This window comes from Eleutherodactylus coqui, chromosome 13, assembly GCF_035609145.1.
Source record: "Eleutherodactylus coqui strain aEleCoq1 chromosome 13, aEleCoq1.hap1, whole genome shotgun sequence".
Classification (NCBI taxonomy): domain Eukaryota; kingdom Metazoa; phylum Chordata; class Amphibia; order Anura; family Eleutherodactylidae; genus Eleutherodactylus; species Eleutherodactylus coqui.
Window position 1 is genome coordinate 21,159,981 of NC_089849.1, and position 22,100 is coordinate 21,182,080.

The 22,100-nt window shown below is 43.4% G+C and overlaps 1 protein-coding gene across 1 annotated transcript in view; it reads right to left on the reverse strand.

Annotated features, from left to right (window-relative positions):
- The window catches only part of LOC136588040 (piezo-type mechanosensitive ion channel component 2-like), a 78,039-nt gene that overhangs the window by 25,753 nt on the left and 30,186 nt on the right, over window positions 1-22,100 (reverse strand). The window contains exons 19-30 of the mRNA XM_066586939.1: window positions 18,660-18,825; window positions 16,695-16,938; window positions 16,481-16,577; window positions 15,921-16,083; window positions 14,203-14,292; window positions 13,127-13,227; window positions 12,214-12,282; window positions 7,181-7,293; window positions 6,760-6,874; window positions 5,406-5,483; window positions 5,157-5,323; window positions 1,024-1,220 (exon numbers count right to left, since the gene is read on the reverse strand). Coding sequence (XP_066443036.1) covers window positions 1,024-1,220; window positions 5,157-5,323; window positions 5,406-5,483; window positions 6,760-6,874; window positions 7,181-7,293; window positions 12,214-12,282; window positions 13,127-13,227; window positions 14,203-14,292; window positions 15,921-16,083; window positions 16,481-16,577; window positions 16,695-16,938; window positions 18,660-18,825 — 1,600 coding nt within the window. The remainder of the gene's footprint in view (window positions 1-1,023; window positions 1,221-5,156; window positions 5,324-5,405; window positions 5,484-6,759; window positions 6,875-7,180; window positions 7,294-12,213; window positions 12,283-13,126; window positions 13,228-14,202; window positions 14,293-15,920; window positions 16,084-16,480; window positions 16,578-16,694; window positions 16,939-18,659; window positions 18,826-22,100) is intronic.

The following is a 22,100-nucleotide window of genomic DNA, read 5'->3' on the forward strand; positions in this document are numbered from 1 at the left end:
CTATTGACCTCAATGGAAGCGTTCGATCCGCAATGCATCTGCAGCTACATTGCGGATGCATTGTGGGTTTGTAGGCGGATACTTCTCAGGTAGCTTGGAGACCAGGCAGAAAGGTGGGGGAAGGCAGGGCTTCTTTGAACAAACAAGTGCAGTGGCCATTTCCGCATGGACAATTCGCTGTGCATCCGCTTACATCTGTGCAGAAAAACCACTCAATCTGCGATCGTTCGCAAGCATTTTAAATTCATTTCTGCAACGAAGGTCTTCCGTGGTGGAAATCCGCTTGTGGAATCCGCCTCTGCTGTGTACAGGCAACTTAAATCGTTGTTCCTTTAGCACGGATGGGCTATACCAGCAGATGACCAGTTCCAGCCATTGCTGTCTAAGAGAATTTGAAAGGGAAGACTCCTGCAGGCAAAAAAGTGCAAAAATTGTATCACTGAGCAGTGGAAACACTTCGCCTGGTCAGATAAATCTAGATTTCTGTTGCACCGTGCTGATGGTCAGAATTTGGTGCAAGCAACATGAATCGATGACCCCTTCCGTCAGCTGGTCAGAGCATGTTAGTATCTCCATCTAATTTCCGGAAACTAAAAGAAGCTTCCTGTTCGCAGGGGCCGACAATCCTGCAGAACGACTTCAACACTTAGTGGGATCTATGCCACAATGAATTGCTGTGGTCTTGTAGGCCAAAGGAGGTCCAACACACTACTACATGGGGAGCTCTAATAAAGTGGCCATTAGGGTACTAGAGCTAATTCAGGGATTCAGTTCTCTGAATGTACAAGGTTAAAGGAGATGTCCAGGGTTAGCAAAACATGATTTCTTTCTTTTAGACACTTCACCACCCTTGTCCGTGGGTTGTGTCTGGTATGGCAGCTCAGCTCCCCTTCACGTCAATTAAGAGACGAGCTGCTATACCACGCACAACCCTACTGACAAGGGTAGCGCTGTGTTTGGAAGAAAAAAGCCATGTTTTTCTAACCCTGGACATCCCCTTTAGCTCTACGCTCTTATTTTTACCTGGAGACAAAACTGTCCTGAGACTGCTGTGATTCAACGCTGAGGATCTTACAGATTTCCAGCCTCTTGGACTGAACAGTGTCTTCTTGTGTACAAGTAACATGGTCATCGTTCTCCTCACTGGACAAGGTTTGAGTCCTGGACAGCTGCTTGGCTTTGTAATACTCAGATATGCTTTCCTGAGAGGCTACTTTACCCTGAAAGCAAAACTCTGTTTTAATGTTTACACACATGGGGAACACACAATTATTCCAAAAAGCATGGCCCATATTTATGAATGTGTTAATGACAGATTTGTATCTAAAATTGCGTGAGAATTAAGGCGCACAGAGTTTTAGAAAAGTGTACAAAAAGTTTGTGCCAAGAAAAAGAAAAAGATCCGACAAGCTCGTCAATTTTTCTTTTTTTCTCTGAAAGCGGGCGTAGCGAGCTTCTGTCTATCTTTGACGCATTTATGAAGTGTTATTACAAGAAAATGTCCGTAAAAAGTGGTGCTAATAAAATCTAATAAAAGTTGGTGTACATGAAAAGGCAATTGGTGCAGCTTTTTGCCCACGCTCGTTTTACCGCATTTTCTGATCCAATTAGCTGGATAGTTTTTCTTGATTTTGCCCCAATGTTTTGTTTTATTATGACTATTTCGGCTGTTCACTAATTATTTTATGTTTCAAAAGAATTTATTGAGATTTAACTAGTAAGATGGCAACACTCTGCCGCAAAGACCCCACGCAGGGGGAGAAGACAGTTTTCATTTAAAGGGGTTGTCTCACGAAATCAAGTGGGGGTATACACTTCTGTATGGCCATATTAATGCACTTTGTAATATACATTCTGCATTAATTATGAGCCATACAGAAGTTATTCACTTACCTGTTCCGTTGCTGGCATCCTCGTCTCCATGGTTCCGTCTAAATTCGCTGGCGGCTTTCTTTTTTAGACGCGCTTGCGCAGTCCGGTCTTCTGCTCTGAGCACGAGCCGCATCAGTGTGCTCGACGCTACAGCTCTTCTGCGCATGCGCAGAAGAGCTGTATCTTCTCGGGAGCGCGCTGGAGCGGCCATTCTGCTACCATCCTCTCTTAGAGGAAGGTGCAGAGCCACCCAGCAGAGCCGCCCAGCAGAGCCGCCCAGCCCAGCCGCCCAGGTAAGTGATGGGTGACGGACTGACGGGGGTGACGCGTGACGGACTGCCGCTGTGGCCCCGGAGCCTACCGCTGTGGCCCCCGGAGCCTACCGCTGGGCCCCGGGGCCTACCGCTGGGCCCCGGGGCCTACCGCTGTGGCCCCGGAGCCTACCGCTGTGGCCCCGGAGCCTACCGCTGGGGAGCCGGGGCCTACCGCTGGGGAGCCGGGGCCTACCGCTGGGGAGCCGGGGCGTAGCGCGGGGGAGCCGGGGCCTACCCCTGGGGAGCCGGGGCGTAGCGCTGGGAGCCGGGGCTAGCGCAGGGAAGCCGGGGCCTAGCGCCGGTTACCTGCTGCCTGGCGGTGGGTGACTGGTCGGCCGCGTTCAATCCCGGGGTCCGGTCGGCGGCTGCGGGGCGTCTGGTTGTCAGGGAGACACAGCTGGTAGCGTCTCGGAAGCGTGCACGTCGGGCTACAGCAAGCGACGGGAAAAGAGCCGGCGGCCATCTTGGGGAAACTTTTTATAAGTTGCTGAAACGCTGGAACTGTAAGTACAAACCAGCTAGAAAAGTCATTTACAGGGGGGCTTAGTAATGTATGCTTAATAAGGGGGACTGGGCAAAAAAAAAAATTCACTGCTTCCGCGAGACAACCCCTTTAAGCCTTTCCAATCCACTGTCTGACCTGCGAAGACATTATGATTTAAGGCTGTACAGCTCCGATGTTGGAAGACATCCGTAGGGGTTCTTTTACTGTATATTGCCAGCCTCTCTGCTGTCAAGGCGTATCCAACGTGTCACCTCATGCAGTACTGGCTTTAGCCAGCATATAGCGCCATTGTATAACAGCAGAAAAAAAGTAAGCCCCTTAGGAAAACCAGGATACAAATTGGACTGGAAAGGGTTAACAGAATTTTGTTCATGCAAGATATAAGTGGCTCAAATGGGAGTGTTGGTTTTCGCCACTGTTGTGCTATCAAGATACGTGCTGCCATTGTAATGTACTGCAGAAGTTTAAAGGGGGCATTGTGAATACCCGCAGGTAAGTCTCCTAGTAATAAGCCAAAGGGGTTGAGCCCAGGACTCTATCCCAGAAACAGAGGCTATGAGGTGAGAGACTCTTTTCCAGTAAGTCTGTGCAATTGGGCAGGTCCACCAAATGTGGTGGTGGGACCCCTCGTCATCACAGCCACGGAAACATAAACTGGAGACCTCCGGGTAAATATCATGAAGCCTCGTGGGAACAAGATAAGCTCTGTGCAGCACCTTTAAGGATGTCTCGGTCAGGGAGACCTGCCAGCTGTTTTTGCTCATAGTCTCACAGCAGTGGTGCCAATGCTCTAATGTCAATGAGGAGTGTAATTCTGACTCCCACTGAAGCATGAAGGGAAGCTTGGAAGTCTCAATCAGGATATTATAGAAGTGAGATAAGGTGCCTGGATGTATGGGGCAAAATTTGCATATGGCTTCCATGTGGTTCATCTCTACTTTTGTCGATGATAGCATAATAGAGGACCAAAAATGGAAGACCTGCATTGTTCTCCACCATTCTTCCAGAGGGGGTTTATATTGGCTATTAAAGGATGATAACAAGATCAATTTACCATCTATGAGAAAATCATATAAAGAGGTAAGCTTATTTGTTTGCCACCACTTAAAGTGTTCAGCAACTAAGCCAGGTGAAAAGGCCGGATTATACAGCAGTGGGGTGTGAGTGGATGGGATATTACTGGGGGACCATTTGAACCTAACCTGTCCCCACAATAAAATAGAGAAAAATGAAAATGGCGCTATGCTTCTAAAGTTAGGTGGAAAGGGTAGCTTAGTCCAGAGTAGGGACGGCCAGTTACAAGGAGAGAATTGCATTGCCTCAATTTAGGTTGGGGCCTGGGAGCCATAATGGGGGCTGGGAGCCAGCATAGATGGGTGGAATCTGTGCCAAGTGGGCTGCTTTATAATACTTAAAAATACATGGGATGGAGAGACCCCCAAATTTCTTATGCGGTTACATTATGGATTTGGATATTCTGGGGCATTTATGTGCCAAGATAAACGTTAAGATTTTTCTTTGAAATAGTTGGAGATCCGCTGCAGGTACAGGAATGGGAGGTGTTCTGAAGAGGTAAAGCAGTTTTGGTAGCAAGGTGATTTTTACACTATGGATCCGACTAGAGATGAGCGAGCACGCTCAGTTAAGGCAGATACTCGAGCGAGCATCGCTCTTCTCTGCCTACTCGTTCGAGCAAATGCGCGGGGGCGGCAGGGGATGAGCGGAAGGGGGGGGAGAGATCTCTCTCACTCTCCCCCCCGCTCTCCTCCGCTGCCCCCCCCCCCCCGCATTTGCTCAGACGAGTAGGTAGATACTCAAGAAGAGCGATGCTCGCTCGACGAGCGTGCTCGCTCATCTCTAGATACGATCCAACCATGAAAGGTATGGGCATTCCCATCTGGTTAATTGGCTCATAATTCCATTTATAAAGGGTTCCTAATGTGTATGTAAGTTTAATTCCCAGATAAGAAAGATAGTAGTGCCGAGTTTTAAACTGAAAATTAAGCTCAATCAGCTTTTGCGTATGGGAGGGAGTGTTACAGAAGAGGATTTACCATTTTGATTGATTAATTTTAAGGCCTGAGATCAAACTAAATTTTTCAAGGAGTGTCAGCAAGTTAGGAAGGGAGGTTAATGGTTTGGTTCCACTAATTATTTAATATTAGTAGATGATGCAAAATAAAATATTTGGCGCAAAACATATTTCCGAGTGTAAACTGGCACAATTTTGTCGCACATAATAGTGTTACTCAAAAAGTAGCGCATTTTGTGGCGCCTGCAGCACTGCTATTTGAAAACTTGAGCCATTTTGGCTCATCTTCCTATTTTTGGTCAAGCGCAGATTGTGCCACTTTTGTAAATTTGGTGCAATTTAAGACTTTCGAATTCTAAAAAGAACTTCCACAATATATGCCAATCTTCATAAATAAGGGCCCATGTATGATATAAATCATTTGGCATTTTACCCTGTCCAGGTTCCTCTGTAACATGCAGCACTCCATCCTCAAAACGGTGGCGATGTCCACGCTGTTTTTACAGAAAGAGTTGAGAGTTTCAATGGTGTCATCGGTGAGAGCTTGGATGAAGACCCAGGAAAACTTGACGATATTGATGATCCTCTGAATGATATTTTCTGTCAGGTGGGAACATAAGAACAGTGTGAGCCAATGGTGGGTATAAGAAACATGAAGGATCACTCCATTGCCCCAGCGTACCTGGCTCATCTATTGTATCCTCCTGACTTTCAGTCTGTGATTCCTCTTGTGGCGGTTCCTCTGGTTTCTCTTGATTTCCTATTTGCCAAACAAATATCAAATGGCTTTAGGCCTCATGTCCACAAATGTATAGGTAAAATGCTGCGGATGTCTCCGCAGTGCTTTACCGATGTTTGTAAATACCGGCTCTGCCGGCAGGGACAGTGTATGGCTACGAGTGCACTGCGCATGTCTGCGTATTTTGTGTATATATTTTTTAACTTCCTCGCTCTGTTTCATAGCAGGGTTGATTATGAAAACACCGCCCACATGCATCGCGGATGAGCAACATTTGCATACGCTGCCTATACAAATATATAGGACTCACGTTGCGTGGTACACAGAGAAATAGAGCATGCTGCGATCTATTTCTTGTTTGCATCAACGCACAGTATGTACATGCACACAGTGACTCCAGCAGCAGAATAGTGAGTGCAGCTCTGGAGTATAATACAGCATGTAACTTAGGATCAGTACAGGATAAGTAATGTATGCACACAGTTACTCCACCAGCAGAATAGTGAGTGCAGCTCTGGAGTATAATACAGCATGCAACTCAGGATCAGTACAGGATAAGTAATGTATGTACACAGTGAACGTACACCAGCAGAACAGAGAGTGCAGCTCTGGAGTATAATACAACATGTAACTCAGGATCAGTACAGCATAAGTAATGTATATACACAGTGACTCTACCAGCAGAACAGTGAGTGCAGCTCTGCAGTATAATACAGGATATAACTCAGGATCAGTACAGCATAAGTAATGTATATACACAGTGACTCTACCAGCAGAACAGTGAGTGCAGCTCTGGAGTAGAATACTGGATGTAAGTCAGGATCAGTACAGGATAAGTAATGTATGTACACAGTGACCCCACCAGCAGAATAGTGAGTGCAGCTCTGGAGTATAATACAGGATGTAACTGAGGGTCAGTACAAGATAAGTAATGTATGTACACAGTGAATGTACACCAGCAGAACAGTGAGTGCAGCTCTGGAGTATAATACTGGATGTAACTCAGGATCAGTACAGGATAAGTAATGCATGTACACAGTGGATCCAATAGCAGAATAGCGAGTGCAGCTCTAGATACAGAATGCAATTCTAGATCAGTACAAAATAAATAAGGCAATAATAATTTTCAAAATTGCTAATTGTACATGTAAGTTATAAAAATGTGAATATGTAGTATGAAAGTAACATAAACTTGCTACACAATGATTAGCCAACTAAAAGGTCTATCACAATTGTTCATTTACAACCATTAAAATGCTTCACAACAGACAGACTGATGATGCTGATCACAATGTACCATCTGGCTGCTGTTTCTCCATCTCTCTGCGGATCTGCTCTCGGATGGTCAGCTCATCGTTCTGCCGTAGTTTCAATGCAGATTTGGAGCTTGTGGTCCACGCTTCATATGCTAGCTGGAGACAATGTGACACATATAACATCTGTGTATTTTACGTTCATTTACACACATCAATAACAGATTGGTCATACATTATTCATTCTAGAACATTAGTGCTTGGCTTTAATAACTGTAATATACGCAATATTAAGTATGAACAGCACCAGTAGATCAAGTATATAGGACAGCGGATAGGGTTATACTTCAAGGATAAGGCCACATGGCAACTGCAAAAGGTTACATAAGGTTACAATCAGGTCTAAGAATTATGGACCAGTGCTTATTAGAGCCTAGGGCAAAACTATAATCCCAAATAATTTACCTGAAATGCTGTTTTCTTTTTGGGCAGCTCTTCTTCCTTTTTTTCTTCTCCAGTTTCCTCTTCTTCATCTTCGCTGTCTGTATCAAATAGGCTATAGCTACCACCGCGAACCACTGAAGAATACAAATGTAAATTTAGAGAGGAAGCCTGGAAGGCTATCAGATTATGTCATTTTTAAAGCGGGTTACTGAAATATAACATTGATGCTGACCCTTAGGATGGGCCCTGAACAATATATTGGTGAGGGTCCTACAAGCACAAATCAGCGGAACAAGGAGACCATAGCTTAGGCTGTGTGCATATACCTTAGGTGAGGCACTGGTTACATGCATTAAGAGAAAAATTTGCAGATGATTGCATAAGCTAGAAGTTTCTCCCTACTATTGCTATACACTGAATGGCTACTTTATAATAGACCCCATCTAGTAGCACGTTGGGCCTCCTTTGGCCTTCAGAACTGCAGCAATTAGTTGTGGCGTAGACTCCACTAAGAAATTGTTCTCCATGAATATCGGCCCATATATGCAGGAAGCTTCTTGTATTTTCTGCAGATTAGACGGAGGTGCTGACATGTTCTGACCAGCTGACAGGAAGGGCTTATCGATTCCTGCTGCTTGTGCCAAATTCTGACCTCCCATCAGCACGGGGCAACAGAAATCTGGATCCATCTGACTAGACAGTGTTTTTCCACTGCTCAGTGATACAAGTTTTGTGCTCTTTTGCCTGCAGGAGTCTCGACTTTCTGTTTCTCTTACGCAGCAGTAGCGCTGGAACTGGTCGTCTGTTATTTACAGTCTAAGGAACAAGACATTGTGTGTTCGGACACATTAGTTGGAGCACCAGCATTGTATTTAACTATAATTTGCTTGGCTGTGCAGCGCCTGTTCGCCATAACGATTCTTGACATCCACCCTAGACCCCTTTTGGTGACAAGTGGTTTCCATCCACAGGATCGCCTTTTGCTGGAGTATACCATTCTCGGTATATTCTCCACACCGCTGCATGAGAAAACCCCACAAGGCTGGTAGTGAAATCCTGGCCCCAGCTAGGGGGTCAAATCTCCTATTCCAAGTATTATGGAGGTTTGGTTATGGAGAGGTTTTTGTTAGTTGGGTTTCAATGCTCTATAAATCGCCCCGGCATATAGCTCAGTGAAAAGTTCCTGCTCTCCATATTTCCAACTACATAGGGGTAGGAGACAGAGCTGTTCTCTGTCCCCCATCCTTTTTGCCCTGGCTATATAACCTCTGTCCATTATGCTTCGGAGGAGCCCATTTCTTGAGGGTGTGGTCATAGGGGAGTGAAAGGATCAAGTTGCGTTATATGTAGAGATGAGCGAACGTACTCGGATAAGCACTACTCGTCCGAGTAATGTGCTTTATTCGAGTATCGCTGTACTCGTCTTGAAAGATTCGGGGAGCGCCGCGGAGCGGGGAGCTGCAGGGGAGAGCGGGGAGGAACGGAGGGGAGATCTTTCTCTCCTTCTCTCCCGTCCGCTCTCCCCTGCTCCCCGCCGCAACTCACCTGTCAGCAGCGGCGCTCCCCGAATCTTTCAAGACGAGCACAGCGATACTCGGATAAAGCACATTACTCGGACGAGTAGTGCTTATCCGAGTACGTTCGCTCATCTCTAGTTATATGCCAACGACCTCATGGTATTCATATCGAACCCAGAAACATCTCTTACGTATGCCATAAAACGTCTGAAGCAATATGGAGGCTTTTAGAGCCTCCATATTAACTGAGCGAAATCTGCCTTAATGCCTCTATCCAGAACGACCCCCGCTGTGTAACTGACTCGCTATATGGTTTCCATATTACAGATGCCTTTAAATATCTGAAAGTTCAGATCTCTAATAACTCAGGATGGTCCTTAGATTTGAATGTATATCCTCTGATAGACATTCAAAACTAAATTCAAAACCTGGGGATCCTTGGCAATTTCAGTGGCTGGGCGCATCAATTTGATAAAGATGATAGTCTTGCCAAAATGCCTCTATATCCTACAACACACCTCAATAGTAATACCTTCCCGATTTTTCAGGTCAATGAACTCGGTTAGGACATCTTACATAAAGGGAAGCTCCCGTCCGAAACAAAAAATTTCCACTCTTCAGAGAGCGAGGCTGGAGGCTGAGGCCGCTCTCCCAGATTTACTCCTATATTACATTGCTAGCTAACTCGCCCACTTAACCCTTTCCAATCCACTGTCTGACGTCTGAAGACATTCTGATTGAAGGCTGTACAGCTCCGATGTCAGAAGACGTCCAACAGGGTATTCTTACTGTGTATTACTGGCCGCTCTGTTGTCGGGGGCCTCTCCAGCTTGTCCTATTCCGCAGTACTGGCTCTAGCCAGCAGATGGCGCCGTTGTATAATGACAGAAAGAAAGAACCCCGTAGGAAACCCTGAATCCAAAATTTGATTGCAAAGGGTTAAGATGCTGGCTGGTAGATGACCCGCTCCCTAATTTGGAGTCACGTTTGGCTCATTTCCTAAATTCCCCAATCTATGGCCGGTGCTGGAGTCCCCCTCCTCACTAACCTGTACAACACTCCCAATACATAAACTGACCTGTAATATATGGAGACAATCTAAATCAATTAATAAATATACAGATATTGTGGCTGACACTCCCTTATGGCATAACCTTGGTCTGACAGAGCTGCTTCCCATGCAGGACGTCTCTGGATGGGAAAACTATGTAATACGAACCCTGGGTGATCTGTACACATCTAACACTTTCTCCTCCTTCGAACAACTACAAGCTCAATACGAACCCTCTCGTACCCATTTCTTCAGATTCCTACAAATCAGACATGCACTACAGACACAATTCTCATCTCCTGGACCCTCTATATCACACTACCCCTTGATAGGTATACTATGCTTCCAAGGTCCACAGGGCCTCATATCCACGTTATACTCCCATCTAATCGCATCAAAGACCTCCAACAATACTCCCCGGGCCCTGCTGAAATGGAAAACACTGATACAAACTCTGACAGACAACTCCTTTCAAGATCTACTACTACTTCATCATCTAAGTGTATTAGATTTCCGTATGATGCTGTTGATTTTTGGGACATGATTTGGGAGTGTCCCGTTATTCGAGGCTTCTGGGGAGAGGTAACAGACCTCCTCTCGGAGGTTTTGGAAATCCCTGTCCCTACAAGCCCTGAAATATGCCTCTTCGGGATACTCGATGAGGAGATTTGGTAGCACCATTTTAGAATATTTTTGAGAAAGGTTATTCTGCCCAGCAGAAATCGAAGTAACGTAATAGCCCATTTTAGGTGTTTAGTGGTTACAGCACGATCTAGCTGTGTTAAAAATGTATGACACCTTGTTTTTCTATCATAAAGACTGATGCATTATGGTTAGTTTGCAAGGCATTGTGGGAAGAAGGAACTTTCAGCCAGAGACAGACAGAGTTCAGACTTGCCTTTGCACCCTCCACTTCAAGTTCCACTATCCTTGTAAAAGTATATCTGGTAAGAAAGCTACCTTTGTTTCTGAGACAGTATGTTATGCAGAGTTATTCAGTGGTCAGTTGTGTTGTTACTCAGGGAGTTGAACTGTTTAGTTAGCCATGCAGCACTATATGTAGCAGCCATTTTACCATGTATCTTCATGTTACTGTTATGTAATGTTATGCATGCTTCCTATGCATCATACTTATGTCAATTATCTGTATTCTTATAGTTTTACCAATCACACAATCACAAGCATCAATCGCATCGAATGCACACTTGTATGCTATGATCTGTTAACCAATAAACCTGTCAGATTAAGAAGAACAGTTTGTTTATTTGGAAGACAGAAATGGTTAAACTGAATGTCGGACTGCACACTGTGTGAAAGTGTAAGAAGACAGAACAAAGGTACTTTTCTTAGCTAGGAAAGTAATAGCACTACGTTGGATGAATTATAGAAATCCCTCAGTGGCAATGTGGTGGAAATTGGTCAATTTCGTTATTCCACATAATTATATAGTTTATAAAGGGCGTAGATGCCAAGGAAAATTTGACAAGGTATGGGGTCAGTGGTGCGGTTTCCCACTCACGTCCTACCCTCCACGCCTACTCTCATCCTTCATTTCGGGAACCCTAAGCCTACTGATAATATGTCTAAACTCCTTCTCTTTTACTCGATGTAATGAGTTCCGCTATTGGGGTGAATTACCCCCTTTGTCATATGTTCTCAGCTGTACATTCATTTGCATTAACATATACACATAATGTGCCATAACAGATTAATTCAACACTACTGTTTCAGATTTTTGTGCTTCCTATGTAGTATGTAAATTACTTCTGGACTAATTGATGGGGAATTCCAATGCCCAACCATGACCTCCAGGCTGTTGGTTGCGTTGTGTGTAACTGATGGACTGTGCTTGTCTAGCACCTCTTCTTCAGCACATGCGCAGTGATGACAGTCAGGAGAGATGTATGGTTGTTACTGCACATGCACCAGAGCAGAAGTGCATCACTGACGCATGGCGTCTCCAGCTATCCTGAGCTGGAGACTTCAATCAACAGTCTGGGGGGTATGATTAGTATTTGGAGGGGGAAGCAAGTACTGGACGAGTCTGACAGTACAACCACCTATCGGACGGCAAAAAGTCATTTACATACCACTTGGAAAGAGCGAAAAAACACAGATTTTTGGAAAATTGCAGGACTGAGGAATATGAGAAACGGAACGTTGGATTCATCTTTTAGTGGCACATTATATATAATAAGAAACTGGATATGCAGAACACATGTGACCGACTTCCCCTAAGTTTATATATGTATACTTATGAAGAAATTAAAGGAGTTTCACTTCTGAAATGAGAGGAAGTTGTGGGAATTGAGGAGATGACCTTAACAGACTCGTGGTGTTCTGCTTCAACCAAAAGTATTATGTAACTGAATGAGATGAACTTCTAAAAGTGAGAACTAATGTCACTTCACGTTTTACAGCCGAAAAGAGTTTGCAAAAATATCCGGAGGTAACCCTTGAAAATTAAAGAAATCTATGTTTCTCACTTGTTGTGTGAGTCACCCAGGGCTGCCACCACTTCTTTTTCCCATCCTTGTCTTTTTTTTCACTGTCATCTGTAATTATATAAATGAAGAAAACACACATCAGAACCGATGGTCATACAGAAATGTCTTAAAAGCAAAAATACAGCTTGCACAGATCAAGGCCCATTTACATGGGGCAATTAAGTTGCAAATAAGATGCTGCAATCCGATGCTGAGAACTTTATTGTCTACTATGATAGTAGCAGTAAAATCACAACTATTAATAGTATAACAAACCAGCACTAAAAATATTGTTGCTCCTCAGCCGGCAATCATTTCAATGTTGCAAACGCAGAGTGAATTATTGTAGCCCATGGATTATCCTTTTAACTAGGTAGATTTCATTAACATTAACACTGGGGTGTAAAGTGGGTTAAAAATAAAATGAATGATCTGCATGTTCAAAAAATAAAATATTAAAAGAGGGGCTTACCAGAAGAGACATAAAAAGAACATATTCCTATTGCTTAAAATCCTAAAATCCTGCAGTTCCCACACTCTCCACTAAGCCAAATAATAGTCTGACACTTCTTGTTCTGTAGAGAAAAATTCGCAGCTGTCATCTCATCATCATCGCAGACAGGGCGACACTGAAAGGTGACACATATCTATAGCTAAGACAGTAGCCACCATTTACAATAGGTGATGTCAAAACTCATCTCCTCTTCCTCCCTGCACAGATCACAGAGCATGCCCACAACACTCTCCAATAGAAATCAATGGGTCCCCTCTCTTCCATTGTGTCTGTGACCCATGAGGCTGCTGTAAAGCATATCTCTAAATGTTGTTAACTACAGCTCAGGCAAGATAGCCGCCCCATAGTCATGTACATATGATTATGATATATGTTCTGCTTTGCAAACTTCTCTTTTACCTTTGTCCTTTGATGATTCAGACGTCTCCTCTCCTCCTCCACTCTCCTTTCGCTTTTTAGCCTCCTCTTGCGCCTTCTGTTTCAACTTGATTTGTTCCATCCTGATGGTTTTTAAGACATACACAGATGAGATGTATCAATGAAACAGAGCAGTCCAATGATGATAAGGGTTCATGCACATACAGAGTCCAAGATTTATGGTGGTTTTTGCAGTTTCATTGAAGGATGTGTGGTACGAAGATATTGGGTTAGGCTTGTGCGTGACTGAGTAAATCGGAAGACATGTTGTGCCTCACAGGATATGCTGAGTGAGGTATAAAAAAAGGTTGTGGTATGCAAGTTGCTCTGTTGCTACGGTGGTAAGGAGCATGAGCAATCATGGGTGGCTGCTCCAAGGTTACGTATGGCCAAGTCTAGTTTCACGTGTGAAACCCTCACAGCCTGTGCAAGAGGTTGGTAGCAGCCAAGTGGTGTGAGCTGTGAAAGAATCCCTGGAGCCTCCTGTCCGGAAGAGAGTGCATGAACAATGGACCATAGAATCTGAGGTAGCTCTGGTCATTTTCCATTATTTTACTAAGAGATTGAGAGAACGCTGAAAACAAGGACTGTGAGTGTTAAAACACTGTGCAACGTGTTGAATGTTCACAGAGACATGAGAGGTCTGAGTTTAACTAAGAAACTTGAGTAACTTAAAGAGGCTGGTAATCATTAAGAGACTGTATATAACTAGAGTGGCCTGCAACATAATTAATTGACTGTGCATATATGAGAAGTTTGTGGCCTTATATTAGGACTTGTTCCTGTACAGCCCATGTAACAGAGGTAAGAGGTATTGTTGCTAAAGAATATAGTCAGCATCGCCAAAGTGTTCCGAAAGTTTATTGCAAGGTTCTTAACTAGTGTCTTTTTAAAGTGAATGCACCACTGATTCAGCTGCCAAGTAAAGTCAAGCTTTTTCTTGGTTATCAGACACGGTGTGCCGTCTCTTATTCCACCTGCAGGTGAGGACGTATCTCTAGCAGAAACATCAGGAAGATACAGACAAAAAACACCCCTGTATATTATATAGCACTTACTGTTTTTTCATCGCTTGGGCACATTTCTTTTCCTCTTCCAGACGGACAGCCACTACTTTTTTAACCTTTTCTTCGAACAGCTCGGCTCCTCTAAGCGTTTTAACAAAGAAAAGGAGAGAGAATTAAAAAATATATAAATTCTGCTGATAGCTGATGATAGTTCACAAAAAAACATAGTTAGCTGAATACCTAGCAAATGCAAAGTGGCTTGTTAGCATCCCCCTACACCCAGCACCAGAGGCGCATAGCTGGACGGAGAGGAGGCAACTGGCCAGGTACATCCCAGTCCAACCCCATTTACTAAAAGTATCAGCGGACTGGCGGAGTGGCCTCATTATAAGCAGGGGTTGCTTTTACATTGAGTTTTGCAGCTGCAACAAAAAACAAAATCCGCACTTTCAACAAATAAAATAAATGCACCAGCGTACGTAAGCCATGGCTGCAGTAACTGAAACATTTGCCTCAGCACTCATACACGATTAATATCTTAATAAAACTGCTTTATATACTAACAGCATAAAAAGCCAAGATTCTTGGTACCAGGGGCGTAACTATAGAGGGTGCAGGGGATGCGGTTGCACCCGGGCCCAGGAGCCTTAGGGGGCCCATAAGGCCTCTCTTCTCCATATAGGGAGCCCAGTACTATGAATAAAGCATTATAGTTGGGGGCCCTGTTACAGGCTTTGCATTGGGGCCCAGAAGCTTCAAGTTATGCCTCTGTGCAGCATGGTTTAGGTATGGGTACGGGTACAGATAGAGATAGAGGGGGGGCCCCAGCTCACATTTTGCATCAGGGCCCCTGAGCCTTTAGTTACGCCCCTGCTTGGTACATATTTTGAACAAAACATATGCACCCATCTGCCATGTCCAGTTTTGCAGGGTCTGTTTGCTGTGTGTGCCAGAAAAGCTCCTGTTATATATATGTGTCAATGGTATCCATAAGCCCCATTAATCAACAGAGGCTAAAAAGAATTTGGCCTCTATTGGCTGGCATATGTTAGTATACATTTTTGTTTGTATGGCGTAGTAGTCTACTATTCAGCTATGCTATTCCATACAGCTGCCTCCCAAAAAAAATTAAAATAGAAGGTATAGGAGCAGCAGAACTTCTAGTCCTCTCATAAATAAAACATAGCTTTTATTGCATCTTCTAAAAGGCAATGTAGTGGGAAGCAGGAGATAAAAACAGGAATGCTTACAAGTTTCAAGCCATATTATCATGGCTTTTATGACAAAGAGGCAGGGTTATATGGCTTGAAACAGGTCAGCATTTCTGTTTTCTGCTTACCACTGCATTCCTTTTTAGAGTGTGCTGGTATTCCTGCTTTTTCTGTGAACTGTCGTTTCGCTGCTGATGTAAGTGTTTTATTTCCCTGCACCTCTATTTTTTATTCATATGAGGACTGGTTCAATCCTGTGGTAGTAAGGTAATTATTTTTATATATTTGTATATACCATTGGGTATCCTTTTTTTTTTTTTTTTTTACAATAGGAGCCTATAGACAATGGATGCAACTGTACACCTATGCCATGGCATCCATCCGAGATATATGTTGAGAAAGCATGCTGACATGTACCTCCCACGAACACTGCAGAATGCAGTATGAATAACCATTTTCACTTGGAAGTAAAATTAAAAGATTTTGCCAATTGTTAGAAATAAATTGATTTAAGAAATAATTTAAGGAAGCAGGATCCATGTGACAGAGAAGTCATACCTAGAAGCCAGGAGTTTGGAGGCTTTCAGATCAGCCACCATATAGAGGAAGTAATAGCTGCAGAAGACCCGACGCTGGATCAAAAGGAATGTAAAACAAATCGCGTCCCACACAATTCCTGCTTCATTTTCTGGAAGTTCACACGTCTCATCGGATGGGATGTCTATAAGACAAGGTATGGAAGGTGATGAAGTTTCAAGAAGGATTTAAAGGAGATGTATCAAGATCCCAACTCCTATTCATATGTTTTATTAGGGCATATGAATGTTACAGAACGAAGACCCCATTTGGGACCTCTACGACCTAGAAAAGACAGCTGCTCTTGTAACAGCAGCTCCCATTGAGCTGGCTTTGTATTACAGGATGACCTTTCATTTTAATGGCCGTCATGTAATACTACATTTCCCCAGCAGTGGCCACTGTAGGGAAAATGTCTGGTTGGCTGTTGAGGCAGTAGCGGGATCTGGAGTGATTAGCTGTTTGGCCTGAAATGGTTGTCTCTGATGGAACAATCCCTTTAATAAGTATCAGTTATGTACCGTAGTAGAACTCCAACTTACTCAGGTCATAGCCTTTGATAGTACAAAACATACTAAATGTCTGGATGAGCCAACAGTTATTCTTCATCAGCTTATCTAGATAGGCACATGCTCCAATCTGCAAGAAAAAAGAAAATTTAATTATTCATTTTGCAAATAAATGAAATATACGGGGATATTAACTAATATTTCCATAATAGTTTGTGTTACCAAGAATTAATTTTTTCACACTGACCGAAAGTAGGTTTTTCATGGTAATCACAAATGTCGTGTAGGCAATAAGATAGTCCCACAGCTTCAGAACGTGACGCACTGGCTTCAAAAGAAGGCTACCACCAAACAGCATGAAATGGAAACAGGCCATCAGGTATCCCATACACAATATATTTATGCGGGTTGTACCAGTGATGAAAATCAAGCACAGCACAAACCAGAAGTGGTAACTGAATACCACCACTTTAGCCATATCCAGGTAGGACCTGTACAGAAAGAACATAATGTTGAGATGTTAGTAAACTTTGCAGTTTGATTTAGAAAAAAAATTACAGATCTAATTATAAAATGTTGGCATGATATTCAAATATAACTCATGTTTCCAATCCCAGTTTTCCGAAAGCTGGTCCCACGTTTTGTGTTGTTCTATATATGTTCATTGTCTGTCCCTATTATTCTAGAGGCTCTTTATTTTAAAGATACAGAATAAAAGTTATATTTTTGCATCTCAAAAGGATCAACACAGTGAATAGTTTAGGATCTTTATTTTTCTTGATCCTTCTGCCTTAGTGACTCAGTTTTCTGATATCTGCTCATTTTATGACATACAAAACCAACACACTTGGAGAACTCTGACAACACACAGGGAATAAGAGAGTAAATTGGTTTTTCATTCACTAAAGTCCCCCCTATACAATATATCCTGAATGCAGCAGCTCAGCCCATCATTCTGCCCAATTGCTATACCGACACCTCCGCCCTGTGCCAATCACTGCACCAATGCCTCCACCTTGTGTCAGTCTCTGTGCTGCTGTCTCCACCCTTTGGCACTCACTATACCAATGCCTCCACTTTCTGCCAGTCACTGTGCTGCTGTCTCCACCCAGTGGCAATCACTATACCGATGCCTCCACCCTGTTTTAGTCACTGCACTGATGCCTGCACACTGCGCTATTCACTGCATCGATACCTCCACACTGCGTTAGTCAATGCATCGAGGTCAACACCTTGTGCCAATTATTACACCAATGCCTCTAACCTTGTGTCAGTCACTGCATCAATGTCTCCAGGTGGTGCCATCAACTGCACTAATGTCCACCCTGTGCCAGTCACTATACCGAAGCTTCTACCCTGTGCCAGTCACTTCACCAATGTCTCCATCCTGTGTCAGTCACTGCATCAATTTCTCCACCATATATTAGTCATTCCATTGCTGCCTCCTCCATGTGCAAATCACTGCATTGATATTTCTACCCTGTGCTAGTCACTGCACTTATGCTTCCACCCTGAGCCAGTCACTATATCGAAGCCTTCACCCTGTGCCAGTCACTACACTGATGCCCCCACCCTGTGCCAGGGCTAATATCATCTATAATCTGACCCTCACACTTCCGCCTTCAAGACTTTTTCCGGATGTGCACAAGTTCTCTGGAATACATTACCCCAGACAATCAGGTTAATCAGCAATACCCATAGTTTTAGGTGCACCTTAAATCTCTTTAAGGAAGCCTATCACATTTCCCTAATCTAATTTTTATCCATTTACCCCTCTTCTACATTCTCTCTCACAAACTGATCCCCTTCACCCCTCCTATTTCCTCATAGATCGTAAGCTCTTGTGAGCAGTGCCTTCAGTAGTTCAGTGCTGTATGTAATGTCTGATTTTGTCTTTTCATGTTGCCTTCCAAGAACATCCCCTTCTGGGAAACTAATACTGCATGATACCAAGTGCTCCATTCTTCTGGACCATGTGTGTTCTGCTGCAAGAAAAATGAGTACAAGATAAAAGTGTTCACACACGTTGCTATATATCTCTGTTGCTGGGCTATGAATATAATTATTTGAAAGGTCCAAATGTAGCAGCATGAAACACTTCCTCACTTTAGGAGCCATGTGTCCGCTATCTGCAATGGATAATATATTGAAGAAGCAAAAACCTAACTTGAGATTGAGCTTTTAGAAGCCGCATGTGCCGGTCAGCACTCACCTGCAGTGCAAGAAGTTGGGTACAGGACTATACTGGCTCAAATCTGCAGGATCCAAGTCCTTACTAATCTCAATGTTATCGCCCGCAAGCATCCGTACACAAGTCAAGTTCTCATCCTCAAATACCTGCCACTGCAGAGAAGCAAAGAGCAGCAGCATGGCATCATCTGGACAAGAATGGAGAAGAGAATAATGTTATCAAGGGACAGGTTACGCTTTACAGTTAACTGAGAGATATAAAGGAAGAAAAAAAAATTATAATAACAGTACAGTTACTATCTCACAACATGCCCTATAGCCCAATCTCATCCTAAATTGTATACGCTTATATAGTATCTCCCAGCTGTTCCTGCTTGCTCACTGTCTATACAGAGCTGCTCTGTTAGTCCTTATATCAGGGGTCCACATTACCATACTGAATCACTTCCAAGGGCCACAATGGTATTCCCATCTGAGACATTTATGGTATATCCTAAGTATATGCCATAATAAATCAAAGTAAGATCCGCTTCCAGGACTCCCATCTTTTGGGAGAATGGGGGTCACCTTCCTTCCAAATCAGCACTCCAGAGAGGAGGAGACAATACATGCGGCTCTCTGCATTGTACTCAATGGATGTTGAGGTAATGGCCTAAAAATTACAATCTAGAGAGCTACATGCATATACGATGCCTCTAACTCCTATAGTGCCAAACAGGTCAAGAGACTTTATTCTCCTAATATATAGGAGACCGAGACCTAATATATTGGGGAGTCAAACATGGGTACACAGTGCACCCTTAGTACTTGTCCTAATATATATGGGGCCCAGACATGGCTACACAGTGTATCCCTAGTACTTGTCCTAATATATTGGGGAGTCAAACATGGCTACACAGTGCACCCTTAGTACTTGTCCTAATATAGAGGGGACCCAGACATGGCTACACAGTGCACCCTTAGTACTTGTCCTAATATATAGGGGGTCCAGACATGGCTACACAGTGTATCCTTAGTACTTGTACTAATATATAGGGGACCAGACGTGACTACACAGGGCACCCTTAGTACTTGTCCTAATATAGAGGGGACCCAGACATGGCTACACAGTCCACCCTTAGTACTTGTCCTAATATATAGGGGGTCCAGACATGGCTACACAGTGTATCCTTAGTACTTGTCCTAATATATAGCGGACCCAGACATGGCTACACAGTGTATCCCTAGTACTTGTAATAATATATTGGGGAGTCAAACATGACTACACAGTGCACCCTTAGCACTTGTCCATTTCTGTTGCCCTGCTATGTGTCACATCTCTTCACCCCGAGCAGCCACACATAGAAATTTCAGTGTCCAGATAACCAGGGCTGCAGAGAATAGCATTGTGGGCCGCATGTTGCGCACCCCAGCCTTATATCATATACTAGGCACTGTATGGTAATGTAATGTAGGAAAACTAACTCTACCAGAATGCAGCACAGCACAAGTCACTGAATAATAAAGGAAGTCTATCAGTAAAACTATACACACCAAATGACTGCCAGCGCTTAGTAGGATACCTAGCCACAGATTGACACATACCATTGTTTTCCTTCACAACGTCTTCATTGCGGAGCAAATACAAGAGGGTACTCAAAAGAAACAAGAATTAATTTATTAAAAATAATCTATTTATTTGTACATTTTGACACTTGAGTATTCTTCAGAGTCCTCTCCATTTGAAGCAACACATTTATCCAAACATTTCTTCTACTGCTCAAAGCATTTGTTAAACTCATCGTTATTGATGTCTTTAAGTACTTGTATGGTTTTTGTTTCACTTATTCAACATCAGCCAACATTTTCTTTTGAGGTTTATTTTAACCCGAGGAAGTAAAAAAAGTTGCATTGAGCGAGATCGGGTGAATTCGGAGGGTGAGGCAAGGCTGTCAAAAATTGCTTAATACTCAGCACTGTGTGAGCATGATGGGAGAGCCAGTCACCTGTTTGCCACAAATAGGAACGTTTTCGCGGTACATCATGACGCAACCTTTTCAATCCTTTCAAATAAAGACTTTGGTTAACTGTTTGACCCAGTGTTACAAATTCTGAGTGCACTCTCCTTCTCACATCAAAGATACAAATTAACATTGTTCATATGTTGTTTGTATGAATCAGCACTCACAAAATAGGCAAAAAACTGAACAAACTGTTGAAAAAATAAATCACTGGAGCCGAATACAACCTTCCCCAACAACATTGTCTGGTAGACCGCCTCAGAAGGGTTCCGCAGACAGAAGAAGCCTGTACTAGTAATGCCTGGCCAACCAGAAGAAGATTCCTGCTTCTTTTGGGCATCCCCTGGTACATTTTATTCCACATGCAAATTAGTCAGCAAGTGTCTGGGTGGTGGCCCGAATTCGGGCAAGTGCTCCGGTTCTCACTTGGTAGCACCACCCAGCAACTCACTCTATGCCCTGATTGACATCACCAACCTTTGTAGTTGTTACAATGTTTGGATGTGAAAATACATGCATGCTCCATTAGTTCTCTGGTGCATGCGCTGTATACTCCTTACTGCAGACAGCGTACTCGCAAAGGTAGTGCCGCCTTCACTACACGTGGAAGAACAGGTAGAGCTTCAACAGGAACAAGCACTGCATGCGTAAGATATGAAAGCCAAAAACAGTAACAACAACAAAAGTTGGTGCTGTCAATGAGAGCAAAAGGGGAGATACTGGAGGAAGGTAGCAAGCGAGAACCGGAGTACATCCTGGAAATGTGACCGCCCTCGAGGCACTTGCCAGCTCATTTGTATATGGAATAATGCTTATTTTCTCTATAATGAAGATGTTATCAAGCGCAACAAAGGCAGATGACTACAAAGCGCTGGCAGTCAGCTGATGGGCATCATTTTGCGGACTCCCTTGTTGAATCCACGGCTAGAGTTGATGTTACATGCCCAACAGGAGGGCTAATAAAAGAAAATTGGCATGATTACAGTCAGGATTACATGACTCTTCACTGCACTGGCACCAACCAGATGACATTTGGTGATCAATTTACATATAGTACCCTGTGTTATAACTCCTCATATATAGGGTGGGCCACAGGAAAATTGCACAAACCACTGTGCAACCAGAAAATTGTCGTTTGGTGCTAATTTTCTTTGAATCAACTGTGAATACCATGGACATTTGAACAGTTTTAGGACCAACTAACACCAGAAAAAAGAATGTATTGCTTTTCCAACAAAATGGGGCAACATGCTACACCTCCTGCGACTTACTGTCATGGGTTCATGAACTATTTACGGATGCGCAAACTGTGAGCAAGGGGTTATGAACCACCATGTTCACCAGGCTTGTCAACGTGTAATTTTTATCTGTGGGGAAACTTAAAGCAGAATGTGTGTGCCAATAATCCGCATACCTTGGAGAAACTCAAGGAAAACATGATGAACACTATTTGCAGCATCACC